At 46.1% G+C, this 15,455-nt stretch overlaps 1 protein-coding gene across 4 annotated transcripts in view; it reads left to right on the plus strand.

Annotated features, from left to right (window-relative positions):
- Positions 1-15,455, plus strand: part of DHX30 (DExH-box helicase 30) — a 37,000-nt gene that overhangs the window by 16,032 nt on the left and 5,513 nt on the right. For all 4 annotated transcript variants that reach the window (XM_075144443.1, XM_075144441.1, XM_075144439.1 and 1 more), the window contains 9 exons: positions 2,238-2,368; positions 4,636-4,746; positions 6,849-7,204; positions 7,986-8,112; positions 8,851-9,000; positions 9,740-9,892; positions 11,467-12,288; positions 13,647-13,725; positions 14,537-14,641. In XM_075144443.1, the coding sequence (XP_075000544.1) occupies positions 2,238-2,368; positions 4,636-4,746; positions 6,849-7,204; positions 7,986-8,112; positions 8,851-9,000; positions 9,740-9,892; positions 11,467-12,288; positions 13,647-13,725; positions 14,537-14,641 (2,034 nt within the window). The remainder of the gene's footprint in view (positions 1-2,237; positions 2,369-4,635; positions 4,747-6,848; positions 7,205-7,985; positions 8,113-8,850; positions 9,001-9,739; positions 9,893-11,466; positions 12,289-13,646; positions 13,726-14,536; positions 14,642-15,455) is intronic.

The following is a 15,455-nucleotide window of genomic DNA, read 5'->3' on the forward strand; positions in this document are numbered from 1 at the left end:
GCCCATTGATGGTCTGCAGGAAGATTAATGAAGTTGTGACTGCCTGGGGAAGGTGTGTTTGTGATGTCGAGTGAACATAGGATCAGTGGCTTATCCGTGCTTGCTGCTGCCAGAATGGGAGATCCCGTTCCTCTCTCCTATTCCCTTGCACTGATTTTGGGTACCTGCAGGACTATGCAGTTGACTGATTTACGTCCAAGCCGAGCAACAACCAGTGTACTCTACTTTTCTGGTTTAGCTTTCTGTCAGATTAGGGCTGCAAATCATCTTCCTGTATGTTTGTGTTTGTTTGCTCCAGCCAGAGCTGGAGCAGTGGTAGTGTTAGAGCCTGGGAGGAGTGGCACCTACCCCTCACCGCAACAGTGAGCTGTTAGAGCTGCCTGTTGCATAGCGTCCAGAATTGTTATCACATTAAACTTAATCTGATCTTGCATGGGCTGCTGCTCTCCCCTACAGTGCCGGATACAACCGTGATGCATGCGAGAGGTGAGTTAGAGCAGCTTCCTCGCCAGCTAAAACTGCTGGTGTTGGCATCAGGAAGGAGGCTGGGGGAACATGAGGTGGGCATGACATTGCTCTGTCTGGAGGCAGTGTGATTTTTATCATTGTTATTTTTTTAAATGAGTGATTTGAACTGATCATTAATATCCCCTTCCTGCAAGTGCTGTACCCTGAGCAGCATTTCTCACCTGTCGGGGCAGGGGACCTGTGCTCAGCTAGCCAGCCCTACCTGCCATCAATCCCTGCCGCCTCAGGCCCTGCTTCTCGGCTTCCTGCTTGGGCTGGTTTATCTCCAAAGGCTCTGTAGGCAAACTTCTTTCCAGGGGGTTCTCTGAGCAATTTAGTACAAAACCATATTCCCAGCCTCTAACCAAGCCATCTCAGTAAATTCAGGGAGAAGTCCCCAGGCGTTATTTCGCGTTACTACCAATGGCTGCTGGATCTAATGTGTAACTGGTGTGTTGTCGAGACCGTTGATTTAACCCTGAGGTGATATGCATGGTTCGGGGGGGGGGGGGGGGGGGGGGCAAATACCAAAGTCTGTTCAAAATAGTTATTGCTCAGTTTGTTTTCAATATCGAAGCATGACAAAGCAAGCTGCTTTTGCCTCCGTGGTGAGGAAAAAGCATCAACTCCAAGCGTTAATCTGGGCTTTGAATTCTGTGCTAGGATATTTGTATTCAGATTCAACGGGTGTATGTAGTCTGTTGTTTTCTCTGTTGATACCGTATTTTTGGGGAAAAAGAGTCTTTCCAAACTGTTACGTGATTGTTGGTGTCACTGAATCACGGAGTTAGACTGTCAGTGCTACAGTTCTAACTAGAGGATATTCATACTTTTAAAAGAGGGGGAAGCAATCTGTGCATTTCAGGAGACGTATGGGATTGTGCTGGTTTTGGCTGGGGTAGAGTTAATTTTCTTCGTAGTAGCTAGTATGGGGCTGTGTTTCGGATTTGTGCTGGAAACAGCGTTGATAACACAGGGATGTTTTAGTTCCTGCTGAGCAGTGCTTACACAGAGTCAAGGCCTTTTCTGCTCCTCGACCCACCCCACCAGCGAGGAGGCTGGGGGTGCACAAGGAGTTGGGAGGGGACACGGCCGGGGCAGCTGACCCCAACTGACCAAAGGGATATTCCGTACCATAGGGCGTCATGCTCGGCATATAAAGCTGGGGGAAGGTTGGCTGGGGGCAGCTGCTCGGGGGCTGGCTGGGCATCGGTCGGTTGGTGGTGCATCACTTGTCTTTCTCGGTTTTTATTTCTCTGTTTTTGTTATTTTCCTTTTCATTACAATTTTTGTGTATTATTATTTTATTTCAGTTATTAAACTGTTCTTATCTCAACCCATGAGTTTTCTCTCTTTTACCCTTACAATTCTCTTCCCCCCATCCTGCTGTGGGGGGAGGGGGGCAGAGTGAGCGAGCGGCTGTGTGGTGCTCAGTTGCCCGCTGGGGTTAAACCATGACAGGGACATACAGTATTGTTGACCATTTTGGATTTGCAGTGTCATCTTGCATTTGAAACTCGGGAGACTTTGTATTCCTGTGTACCACTTTGCTGATGCCTGGAGACATTGTAGGTGAACCACTTAATACCTCGGCTTGCTTTTCTATCTGTAACCTTAGAGACATTAATGCTCACAGAGCTGCAGTGAAGCAGGTGTTATAACATGTCTTTGAACAGGACTGCACAAGAATTACAAGACATTTAGTTCCTCCGTTGTTTTTTTTTTTTCAGATTCCAGAGACTTATTAAAGGAATTTCCACAGCCTAAAAACTTGCTCAACAGCGTGATTGGACGAGCCCTGGGCATTTCTCATGCAAGGGACAAGCTGGTGTACATCCATACTAATGGGCCAAGAAAAAAGGTAATCCTGTTGTGCTGGGGATAGGTATGTTGCGCATAGAGTGGGCAGTGAGCCAAGAATACTGCTAATCCTGGATGTAACTCTTTGATAGAGAAAATTATACAAGTGTTTTAATTCCACGTGAAAGTTGTGTGATAGTCTTTCAAAAAAGAAATATTCTCACTTCTTCCTGTTTCTCTTTCTTTTCACATACTTTAATAGGTATATAAATGTAGGTCTTGTCCCTCTCCTTTTGTGTGTGGAAGGATGGATTTTTTCTTTTAAGTAGCGTGCTGTAACCTGCTTTTCTCAGCAGAAAGACACATAGTCTGTGCTCAAATGTATTGGGCTATGTACCCCACTACTTTAGAAAATTAAAATTTAAATGCTATATTTTAGACCTTAGTAGGCCTAGGTTTTCTTGTAGATTCTAATAGAACAAATGCCTAAGCCTAAAATGTTCAGTTGCAACCAGAAGAGAAGAATTTGTTTGTGATGGAGGGAGGCTTCTAATACTACTTAAGGGCAAAATGAAATACAGACTCTTTTTTTGTTAAATGAAGCAGAGGAATTTCAAGCAAACAGTTTGCCAAGTAGTTTGAGCACTGACTGGGATGCGAGAGGCCTAGATCCAAATCTGTGCTATAAACTGAGCAGAAGTTCTGAACTGATGGGTGCTCTGTGTTCAAGGCTTTGCCTCCTTTTATCATACCAGCTCTCTTTCTAGAGCAGAAAGCCCTTTCCAGCTGAAGTTTAACTGTAACGTACATTCCAGGAAAAGATTCAGTTCTGATGGATGAACATTTTCCAATAACGTTGTCTAAAATTTCCCAGACAGTTTTTTATTGCCACATCCTTTTTAAGCATCCCTGCATTTTAGGCAATGCATTACTAATGGTTACGTTAGAGTTCCCTTATTATTTGTGTTTTTGTGTTTCTTGCTTTTCCTCGAGCAGTAGTGCAGTTTCCTGACTTAAATTTTGGAATGCCATAACCAATGCCTCATCGTTTTAGTTTGTGTAATCAGTTCACATTCTTGCTAGCATTTAAATAGATTAACATTGAGTGTAACTTCAGATTGAAAAAAAACACGAAAACAAAACAAAAAAAACAAACAAACACCAAAAAACCCCCAAAACCAATTAGAGGAGCTGTTGGAGAAAATGAGGGTTGGATATCAAAAAACAAAACACCAACCTAGAAAGTGTTTGGGGACAGAAGGACAGGTGAGACAAACTGGAGAAGTCTCGGTTGGAAGTGGGCAAGGTTTTTTCGTGAGAGCCAAGTAACTTGGCCTTCATAAGACAACTTTTTTCTCAGCAGGTCTGTGCCTTTTCATGCAGAGCCCCTAGGCAAAATACGTAGCAATTTCCTACAGTAAGATGAGATTCAGATGGCAGGCAGGCAGCCAGCCAGATGTAGGCTGTTTAAAAGTCAGGAGCCTTTTCTCTAGCCTTATAGGTGGGGTTTTCCCAGCGGACCTAAATGCCACCTTTCATCTTTGCTGCAGAAACAGGAGAGAATTCCTTAGGCATTTCCCTCCTTTGAGCCTTGCAGAAACTCAGCTGCAGGGCCAGGAGTAGAACGAGTTCTTGATTTGGAGCAATGTTTTAAAAAGGGCAGGGTTCAGCTTTCAGCATTCTTTGCCTTTGCAGGTTTTTCAGCTGCTCTCATCCACTGTACTGGTATAAGAGGAGCTCTGGTGGTACTGTTACTTCTCTTAATAGCTTGTGTTGGGCAGCACAAGGCTGGGTTTTCATGTGCCCAATGAGTACGGTAGCTGCCTGTGTAACTGATGAAATATGCTGCTAATTAAAATTCCAGCAAGGAAGCAGTTAGGAAGATTTGCTTCCCGTTGCAACTGGAAATGTGTCAGAGAGTGCATGTTGCTTCTCAGGCCTGATCTGGTATGCTGCAGTGTACATAGGAACAGTTACTCTGAAACTGAATTGTTCTTGTAATGAGCTCTTGGCGTTTGATTCCTCTCAGCTGACACACTGCAGCCTGTGAAGCTCCGGCCCAGAGTACGTGGCACTGTGCTGGAAGTCAGCCTGGCTTCTGGGCCTGGCTCAGCCATGCCGCTTCTATGTGGCTGCGGGTACCTTGTATCCCTTTTTCAGGCTTTTCTTTCTAAGTTACTGGAATGGAGCTTCCCATGAAGGGATCGAGCAAGGAGTGAGTTTGGGATTTTCATTTGCCTGGAGTTCAGAGATGTTTGAAGTAGCTGTGCTCCTGGTGGAGAAGAGAGATTGTTCTGTGCTGTCTCACTGGTTATCTTTGCTTTTCAGAAAGTCACTCTGCATATAAAGTGGCCTAAGAATGTGGAAGTGGAAGGCTATGGGACCAAGAAGATTGATGCTGAGAGGCAGGCAGCAGCTGCAGCATGTCAGCTCTTCAAGGTGAGCTTATGCTTCTCCTTAGCTTGAAGAAACAAGCCTTTGAGTGTGCAGGAGTCATCCATTTTGGTGATATGATTTCTGACTTTTATCTCTCTCTTTGCCTGTTCACTTTCTTAGTTGGCCTATCTGTTAATCAAGGGTAGAGGGTGAAGTCTTGAGCTGTCTGAATCCATTTGAGCTTAAAAGCCCACTTCAACCAGGCATGAGCTCGCTAAATTCTTTGAGTTCTGGTCTTTGTTCTTTATGTCCTAGACCTTAATCAGCTTTTATCTTAGTCTCAGCATCTATGGCGAGATGTAGAGCTTCCCTCCAGTATATTTGCTGTTACTGTTCACTAACTCACACTTCTGTCAGTCTACCTGTGTGTATTTGCAAGCCTAGTACTTTCAGAGGCTCGTTTCCTCTTCATGTAAGCCATAGTGTGTCAATTATATTTTATGTTTTACGATTAGTCTTTTAAAGTTACGCTGCTCTGCCACTCACTTATGGCTGGAAATGGTTGATACGTGTGCACAGTCAGTATCAAACAAGTATAGTGAAGTTATAAAGGTCACTGTTTAAGATACGGTGTTACATAGCAGCTCTCCGAGAATAAGATGCAGTTTCGTCTTCACCTCTGCCACTGACTGTCTGTAACCTTGAGCAAGTGAGTTTGCTTTTGGAGTTTCCCGTTCATCTATGGAGTAGAAACAATGATACCTTCCTTCTAAGGATCCTAGAAAAGACACTGCAGGTGTTCTGACAGTAAGAGAGCTTTTTGATTTGCTTGTAGATCAAGAAAGCTACATTAAGAAATAACTACTTAGTTTTTAAATTAAGCCTTCAGAAGTTAAGAATTGCAGCATTAAAACTAGCTGTTTCTTCAGCTGGCCTCTGTGCTTAGACTAGTTTCTTTACTCCTGTGATTAGCAAAAATTGTTTCACTGGCTGACTTCATTCCACCTGAAGCATGGTTGGTGCTCATTCAGTTAATGTTCAGTGGAAATATATTCTTGTTTATCCTCACTAGTCAGCATGCAAAGAAAGCATTGTGTCCTACTTACTTTGAGAGCCTGGAAGTTTTCAAAGAAAAAAGATTCCTACCTACATTTATAATATATTTTTCCCCAAATTTTGGAAATGGCTAAACTGTACTTTAGTTTAGAACTTTAAAAAACCCCAAAAAACCCAACACCCTGAAGCCATAGATCAGCATGCAAAGCTGTAACTCTGGTGCTTTGCCAGCTAAACCTATAACCCAACAGAAGTCCCTCATGATGGGAGGCCTTGTGCAATCATAGCAATAGAAATAGCTACAAATGCTGCTTTAAATAAATAGTCATCAGTTCAAGAAAAGTAGTAGCATCTAATTGGTGCAGAGAGTGTCTGAATATAGCGATTTTGAGTACAGCAGCTAGCAAAGTGAATTCTTGCTGCCTTAGGCACTCCACAGCACAAAATAATACTGCCTTGTCTAATATGGGGCCACTGAGAGGCCTAAAGATATAACTTTTAATTTATCGCAGCAGTCCAGTAAGACATGGCGTGTGTTGCACTCTAGGTATGTCTGGAGCTTCATGTAAGATTCAGTCCTAAACGTAGGTGGTAGGCCAGCAGTAATTAGGAACTCTTCTGTTTCAAAAACTGCTGGGTTAGGGAGGCCTTACTACTGCTTATACAAATAACTGTTCCTGTGGAAAGAAAGGAGGTGAACCATTCCCTGAATCCTCATCTTGTGTTATCCCAGATTATACTTGTTTAGACTAGCCTTTCCAAAAAGATGCATTTCATGCTCTGAGGTGGGTTTCAAAACTTCAGAATGCTAAATATAGCTAATACTTTGTAAAACACCAATAAATCCTGGCCCACCCTTTCTAACAAGCTATGTGATGCTAAGCAATTGTGCTCTGGAAAGTAAGGTTAGTGAACGATTCCCTTTCTTAAGAAATAAAGGCAGGAGGAAAGCTTTATGTTTCTGAAAGTCTCTTTTCTTTCTCTCCTTTTCTGTAGGATATGAAGAAATTGCTCCTGCATTTCTCTCCTTTACCAGATGTGTTTTGGTTTCCTGCAGTTACTCGTATCTGTCTCTTCACTGCAGCTAACAACGCATTTTTCTCTTGCAGGGCTGGGGTTTGCTGGGGCCCAGAAATGAGCTCTTTGATGCTGCAAAGTACCGGCTTCTTGCTGACCAGCTTGGCTGTCCCGATGAGAGGTGGTGCTCGGAGGGCAAGTGGCGCTCCAAGTCCGGACCTTCTCTCGCCGACTTGTCAACCTGCTGGCGACGGATGGAGCCGGACGATTCCATCCAGCCCATGGAACAAGGCAGAATGCCTAAAGCAATGAGGAGAGAAGAGCTGGAGGAAGGGGAGCTAGAGGAGGGGGAACTGGAGGAAGGAGAGCTGGAAGAAGAAGCAATCGATGTTTCTGATTATCTACCTATGGCACATCAGGATGCTCGAACCCCAGGCAGAGATGCAAGGTATGTCTGCCCTGATAGCTGCTAATCCAGGGCAGTGAAGAAGAGAGACTTTTCTTTGTAGGTGATGCATCCCTGCATTTCTTCACAGTTGAGCTGCAGCTTCCCACGTTGCTGGTGTGGCCAAACACTGGCTACTGTACCATTCTCTGTGCGAGCAACAGTGGGGCAGCCTGGTCTTGTACCTGGCTACCGTCACAAGGGAATGCACAGGCGTCTTCTCTGGAGTCTTGCCCTTTGGATCGGCTGCTGCCTACTTGTTACCTGCCTTTCTTATTCTTCTGTGCCTAAAGAGATTTCCATTCCCAGAAATTGTGCATGTGCACTTAGACCTTTTTTGACTACCCTGGTTTTGAGGGCAGTATTAAATCTGCTTCTTTTCATCACAATAGTTGCTTACTTGACTTCATATTTTATGAGCACAAATCTTGGATTTTTAATAGTCAACAGGAGTAAGATCCGTAAGGACCTGGTGGTGATTTTTTTTAGGGATGCTCTTTGGATTCAGATTTATTTATTAAATCTGTTAAAATCTGTTGATGCTATCTGGTTTGCAGTGCTAGTGTAAAGGTTTAATGCTTTTAGTAGCTGGCTTTACTGGGCTGGGTGATTGTTCTGTGACTGACAGATTTTAGTAGCAAGATACAGCTTGACTTTTCAGATGACCAAAATTATCTGTGCCTTTAACTACTCAGTTTCAGACCTCAGTAGCAGACCTAAAGCGAGGTGGGTCTGAGCACAGAGTGGATATTTGTATATCAAACTGTTCTCATCTTCCATCTAGCCGAGGAGGGAGTTCCATTGAAATGACAGACGACAACACTGCCATCCGTGCCCTGACGCAGTTCCCACTTCCCAAAAATCTCCTGGCCCAAGTGATTCAGATTGCAACCTCTTCCTCCACAGTCAAGGTAAGGTGCTGTTTGACCCCTGCGAGGGATGAAGCTCAAAGACTTCCAACTGGAATCATTTTGGATGCTTTTTTTGGGCAGCTGAGAACTGGGGAGAGAAGGGAAGTTAAAACTAGGCCTAGAAAAATCAGCCTGAAGAGCAAGGGAAAGACTTTGTGGTGAGAATTGGGGAAACGTCTTAATAGAAGCATGAGGAATGTTGTTACTTGAGGCCAGGGCAATAGAGGAGCTGCTGTCTGAATGAAGGAGAATATTTTCTAAGGTGATAAGTTTGCATTTCCCCATATATCTGCAACAAACACAAGTTTGTGTTACTTGGAGCAAAGTGTAATTTCTGTGCTGACGGAATCTTTCCACAACTTGATTCTTGCCAGTATCCGGTGATCCTCCTCCTTGGTATGTGTCACCCACCTCCTTTCCAGACCTCATGTGCTCAGCAAACAGTAGCTGTGCTCCACCCCGTAGGCTCTCAATGACGTTCTTCACACAGCTGTCTGCTCTCACTTCTGCTTAGCCAGTGCCTTGTGAGCTGGGGGGGCGGAATTCAGTGCGGTGAACCTGTTCTAGTGCACTGTTAAGAAAACAGAACACCCAAACAAAAAAAACCCAACCAAACAAAAAACCCCCCAACAATTTAAGATCTGCTTAGAAATATTGGGGTGTCTTTGAAAATGCCTGCCTAGTTATGTAGGCTCGTAACATCTCCCCCAGTTCTGATGTTGTTTACGTGCCTTTTAGGAATACATGCAGTTCCGCACAGTAGGCACCAAGACCAAGATCTGCAAGCTCACGCTCCGCTGGCCCTGTCCGATGACTTTTGCTGCCAAGGGCCGTCGCAAGGTGGAGGCAGAAAACAAAGCAGCGGCACTGGCCTGTCAGAAGCTTAAGGTAAGTGCACAGGGCTCCTACATCCCATGTCTACAGTGTCTGTGACTGTATTTGAGCCTAATGGGGTGATGCCTGAAACTTTCTGATCTTTGACTTCATGCTTAATAAACATGTATTTCTGAACCTTAGGATTCAGTCCAAACTGCTCTTGTACCCCTCTAGTGTCTCATCTGTGATGACTCCTTGAAGGCTCTTGTGCTTGTTTTCAGCCCTCCATAAAACGATGTGTAGGGAAGTGTTAGTTTGTTCTCTTGGCCACCTTGCTGCTGTCTGCTAAGACAGATATCTTCTCATTCTTGTGGGTGGGCTAATCCAGACACATTGCTGCAATAGTTTTGCTGCAGACTTTAGAGTCAGCAGAGGGGAAGTCCAAGAAATAGTGTAGGACTTACAAATTATCACAACATACTAGAACCGTAGCAAGAGAGTTAATAGCCCTTGCAAGAGGGTTTTGTTAGATATAATTGTCACTGCTGTTTCTTTGATGGGTCTGTTCAAGACCTTCTTGTGAGCGTCGTGTTGGGGGCAGGTAGCAGTTGACTCTGGTGTGTCCATTTCACCAGAGTTGAGATGGGATCGTGTCTTGTTTGTTGCTATGGCAAAAGCAGGAAGTGATGGATTTGAGATTTGGGGTAAGAGTTAGCCCATCCGAACCTGTAGGACCCATGTGTTCTGTATACCAGCACTTCGTATGCAGCAGTCTTGTGTCTGATAGTGTTGTTTGCCTCTTCCTTTGCAGAGCCTTGGCTTGGTGGACAAGAACAACAACCCCCTCAGCCATGCTATGTACAACATGACTTCACTCCGGGAGCTTGGTGAGAACCAGAGGAAACCCTGCCACATCAAAGTCCCTGAAGCTACCCTGCGCAAGATTGAGAACTATCTGAATCATGTAAGGCTTGCTCAGCTGTCTGAGAACCACCTTTGGCTGATCCCATTTAACTTCAGGAATTGCATGTGGGTTGAGAGCTTCATGTCAAAATGTTGAGGGAATTCATGGCTTGATAGTTTGCCACAAAAACTGATCAGTCTCTGCTGACCTTTGGGGAAGGGAGACCCTTCCCGGGCAGTGGGCCTTCTCTGTATCCATCTGTGACATTTGCCCGCATTATTTGGCTTTTGGGATGTTAGAGTGCCGTTTTGGCTTGCTTATAGCCTCCTTTGTAGGCTTATGAATGCTGCCTCGTCCAGGTGTTGGTTCCATTAAACTCTGATTGTGCCTTGTAGCTTTACAAGGACCAGGTGCCGTACTTGCACATTTCCCGTGGGAGTGTCTCTCACGGTATTGTACATCAGTGGTGGGTGCAGGTCCCCAGGCACCTGGTGGTGCTTTCACCCAGGAGATCCCTCTTCCTGGTGGACCAGTGGTGAACAGACACTGGTGGGAGCTGAAGCAGTGCCGAGACAGGGCTCCTTAGGAGCATTCACTGTCAAAGCAGGAGTTGGTGCTAAGGTAAGATGAGGTTGAGCATAGCTCAGGTACAAATGTCTGTAGTTTATTGGAGTCATTGAAAATAATGCCCTTGTTTGGAAGTTGGCAAGTCACTGGTGCAGCACTGATGCAGTACTCTTGGGCCTGAACAGTAAAGATCTCGGGTGATCTTTACAGTATCTTACAGATACTGTAAAGTAAGCAGAGCAGTAGTGAACATCCTAGAAAGCCAAGACTGTGCTTAAGACAGCAGCCGCTTTTGAATGACCTGCTGTAAGTGACTGAACCAAGGGCTAGAAAAGTTAGAAAAACAGCAGCATCTTGAAGGAACTTGGTCTGCCTCCCATGAGGCTTACACGAACATGAGCTGTCACACTATGCCTGGGAGGGATGGCTTTGCGACGCTGAATCCAAAAGTACTGATCTGTAGCTGAACTTTTCATCCTGCAAACAGCTGGGCCAATGCTTTGATTTGTGTTCTGGACAATTCCTGACCTATTGTTGCTCCTTCTAGTTCTTCCTGTGGGATATGGGACTTCTGTTTTTTCTTTTGCCAAGATAGAATATTTCTGGCTTAGCCAAACTCTTATGTTTTGTGCAAGTTACGGGTCCGGGCTTCCTGCGGGAGAGAAGGGTGGTGGTGTAACTTGATAGTTTCCAAAAGTTGTCTTTGAGGGGCCGTTGCATCACATGCATGCAGCGTAGCCGCTGACTTGGGAAGCTTAAGTTACTGTTTTGTGCCTGTCAGTTCAGACATCAGCGCTAATACCTCTCTTAAAATAGGGGACGCAATGAGGAAAATGCAGGGAGCTGCCCAAGTTAATTCTCACTTTAAATAACCTCAATTCAGAATATAAGTGGCTGAGTTACCTAAAATCTGAAGAGACTTTGGCAGAGCTTCATGGTCACGGCAAACCTTAATGGTCACTGCAAAGCCAATCTGGCTGAGTCTGTTCCGGGCACTTGTTTCTTTCTGTCCTTCTCAGGACTGGTACTAATCTTTTTGTCCCTGCAACTTTCTCTGTCTCTCCCAGTATCCAGTGGACATCAGGGAATCCAGGCCCCGGATTGCCGATGACATGATGAACCTGAGCAAGGAATCTGGTGCGATAAGTGATGCAATCACGGGGAAGACGTATATACCCATGTTGGAAGCAGAGGAAGTGCGCCTTAGCCAGAATCTCCTGGCCCTCTGGAAAAGGAGAGGATCCTCATGGCAGGAGAGCCACCCACTGCCAGTAGATCCTCACAAGGACACCATCTTATCAGCCATTGAGCAGAACCCTGTAGTGGTAATAGCAGGAGACACAGGCTGTGGGAAAACCACAAGGATCCCTCAGCTCCTGCTGGAACACTACATCCTGGAGGGACGTGGCGCCCGCTGCAACGTAGTGATCACCCAGCCAAGGAGGATCAGCGCCATCTCGGTCGCCCAGCGCGTGGCACAAGAGTTGGGTCCCAACATGAGGAAGAATGTGGGCTACCAGGTGCGACTGGAGAGCAAGCCACCCGCCAGGGGAGGAGCCCTGCTCTTCTGCACTGTGGGCATCCTGCTGCGGAAGCTGCAGGGGAACCCCAGCCTGGAGGGTGTCAGCCACGTCGTGGTCGATGAGGTCCATGAGCGAGACGTCAACACTGATTTCCTGCTCATCCTGCTGAAAGGCATCCAGAAGCTCAACCCTGACCTGCGCCTAGTCTTAATGAGCGCCACGGGAGACAATCAGCGTTTCTCGCATTACTTTGGGGATTGCCCTGTGGTCAAGGTGCCGGGTTTCATGTACCCAGTGAAGGAGTACTATCTGGAGGAGATCTTGGCCAAGCTGGGCCGGCACCGACACCGGCACTACGAGATCAAGGTGGGTATGCAGCGTGGTGGTTAAGCTGTTTCCCTTGGATGAGGCACTGACTTCTGGCGTATCAGCAGGGGAGAGTTTGGGCCTGGAACTGGTCCCTCTTTCCTGCGGTTGTTGGACAGCGTTTGCTTAGTTTTAATTCCACATCAACCCTCGTGAGGTAAAGTTAGCTTAGTAGAATCCCAGAGTATTTTGATTAAATTGTGGATAAAGATGACTTCAGATTGGGTCTAAGTTACTTTTGTCCCTCTTTAACGTGAAGTTTGTTTATGTTTGAGTAAGCTAACAGCTTATTATACTTGTGTATGTACATGCATAGATGCAGACTTGAATGTTTGCATACTCTGCAAGCCTGGTCCAAGACTAGGATGGTTATGGCTTACAGCAGTCTTACCTAAGTGCTCACCATCCTGACTGAAGGAGCCCGGAAACACGCACCCACCCGCCCTCCGCTCCCACCAGCCGGGCTGAGGCCCCGAGGGAGGAACCGCCTCAGCCGGCAACGCAATGTCACCTCAGCTTTGGACATTAGGAGAAATTTCTTTACTGAAAGAGTGGTCAGGCCTTGGAACAGGCTGAATTCCCCGATGGCTGCTTTTTGCAACTAGTCTTACTGTTCCTCTGGAAAACACCCTGCAGACATGTGCTCTTTGCTGTGGGTAGTCTTACTTCAGTTGTGGGTCATGGAGTCACAGAATCATTGAGGTTGGCCGGGACCTCTAGACATCTTCTAGTCCAGCCTGCTGGATGAGAAGCTGTCAGCCCATTTCTCCAGCCTGTAGAGGTCCCTCCCTATGGCTGAGCAACCATCTGGTGTATCAGCCACTTCTCCCAGTTTTGTATCATCAGCAAACTTGCTGAGGATGTCCCATTGCCTGCAGGGCAATCTTCCCGTTTCTGATGTGGCTGGGATTTTTACCTGCGCCTTTTAAGCTGGCCTGATAGGTATGTTCCAAATTACTGAGAGGCACAAAAGCTGCTGCTCTGTGCCTGGTGGATTTGAAGTCCCAGGTGCGTATGGCACAGTTTTGTCCCCAAAAATTTCATGTTAATTTTTGTTACTTGTTAGGTGCTGTTCAGTAGAGGTACACAAATCTCAGTTAGCTTCCAAGTCTGGAGAACGGGAAAGGGACTGTGTATTCTCACTGCACAGCAGAGGAAACTGGCAGCAGTTGTGACCAGAGCAGGTTCCAGATGGAGCCAAAACCAGGCTCCTGAGGTTCCTGGCTCCTAGTCCTGGGCAGGCCATCCAAGTACAGGCATTTGCTCTCTCCAGAAGATGCTCTGGGAGGCTGTGTGCCTTTCTGCTGTCTGCTAGATTGCCGCTCATTTATCTCCATGTGTCCTCCTGTTTTATCCAGCAATCAGATGATGAATGTGTCCTTGATCTTGATCTGATCACCGACCTCGTACTCCAGATTGATGCCCACGGAGAACCAGGTAGGTTCTGCCTTGCCCCCTTGCTCTTTCCTTTTTCTGGAGGGGGAAAAAAGTGAACCCTGCAGAGCCCAGACCCTTTACAGAGAAAACATGATGCTGAGCTGACTTCTGCAGGGCCACCTTGAATTCCTGTTAACCTGCATGGTCTAGAGCAGTGTAGCATGAACTAATTCTGAGTCTTTGGCTAAGACAACGTCTGAGTCCTCAGTGTCTCAGTCTTAGTGTCCTGAGACGCAGCTGTTCCTGGGGTGAAGGGCAAGCCTTGACTATGCTCCAGCAAATTGTGCAACCTTGTGCTGCACAATTTCGTTATTTTTCTGTATTGGAGACCCATCCCTGTTAAATATCTTTGCCTGGGAGGTAATGTTTTGGTGAAGAATGCAGGACTCTCAGATGACTTCTAAGAGTTTTAAGTGTTTCAAAGCTAGTAGAAGGTATTCACTCTCAAACTACAGGTAGTCTGGTTTCTTTCTGGCTTTAAAACCTTGCCCTAACGAGCTCACAGAAGTAGATACAGCATAGCAGGTATGGAGTCTGGACAAACGTTCCCCTGGGTCTGACTTCCCATAATGGCTGTATCTGTCATTTATTCACGATAAGTATTACGCAGGTTTCCTTAGCAGTCAGCTGGCAGGGGGCATCACAGACCAGGGCCCTGCTTTTCTTTGGGTTTCTTGGGCTAAAGGTTGCTGTGGACTTGGGGAAATAACCGGTATCCGTTCTGTGCAGCAGAAGCGGTTTCTGTGTCTCCATCTGGGGAAAAATGCTTGGATTTCTAGGTCGCTTGTTCTTAACTCTTGCTCTATTTCAGGTGGGATCCTCTGCTTCCTCCCTGGTTGGCAGGAAATCAAAGGAGTGCAGCAGCGCCTGCTAGAGATGCTCGGATCTCAGAACAGCCGGTACCTCGTCTTGCCAGGTGAGATGGCAGCGCCAGACCTTTTCTCCCCGGGATTCAGGAGAATGGATAGGCCAGTTGACTTGATGAGCCCCTTCAGCTGTTGCACTCTGATACAGAGCAAGCTTGTATGCTCTGATGTACGTACCTCTTGTGTAATTGTGCATGTTAAGCACAAATAACTCCTCCTAGCAGAGGCCATCCAAACCTGTATGTGATCAAAGAAACTGGCTTCCTGTTTGCCTCCAGCAATTCAGAATTGGGCAAGGAGGAAGCTGCTAAATTCTGCATTGCTGTAGCTGCACACTGAGCCTGCACAGAAAAGATCTTCAAGACCTGTTTTGAGGGATGGAGGTGTACTCTGTAGCTCAGCTTTCATCAGTGAATTTAACGTTCTCTATCCCAGGAGGGAAATTTGTAACAAAAGCCAGTATTACTCTGCAAGGCTGTAAGATTTTTGCGGTTGGTTTGTTTGGGGTTTTTTTTGTTTGTTTTTTAACAGTCCTCCCTATTCAGTGTCAAATAAGACCAGCCAGGAGCAGAACTTTCAGCAGCTCAGTTGCTAATAAACACAGGTGGTGTTTTGTGAAAACTGCATGTTCTTATGCTCCCCTGCTGTTCTGTGCAGTTGCTGGGAATTTCTCCGCATCACTGATCTGTAATAGGGCAAATATGTGATATAGAAGAGTTACGGGCCCTTGCTGATAACCATTTTTGACCAAGTGAAACCAAATGACAATGAGGATATCCCATTCCCCTGCCCTGTAGGTCTTTTGAAAAGGGGGAGCTGCAGAACTGGACTGTGGGAGGGAGTGGGACTTCTGCTTGGGGCCCA

The sequence above is a fragment of the Calonectris borealis genome, chromosome 2 (genome assembly GCF_964195595.1).
Source record: "Calonectris borealis chromosome 2, bCalBor7.hap1.2, whole genome shotgun sequence".
Lineage (NCBI taxonomy): Eukaryota > Metazoa > Chordata > Aves > Procellariiformes > Procellariidae > Calonectris > Calonectris borealis.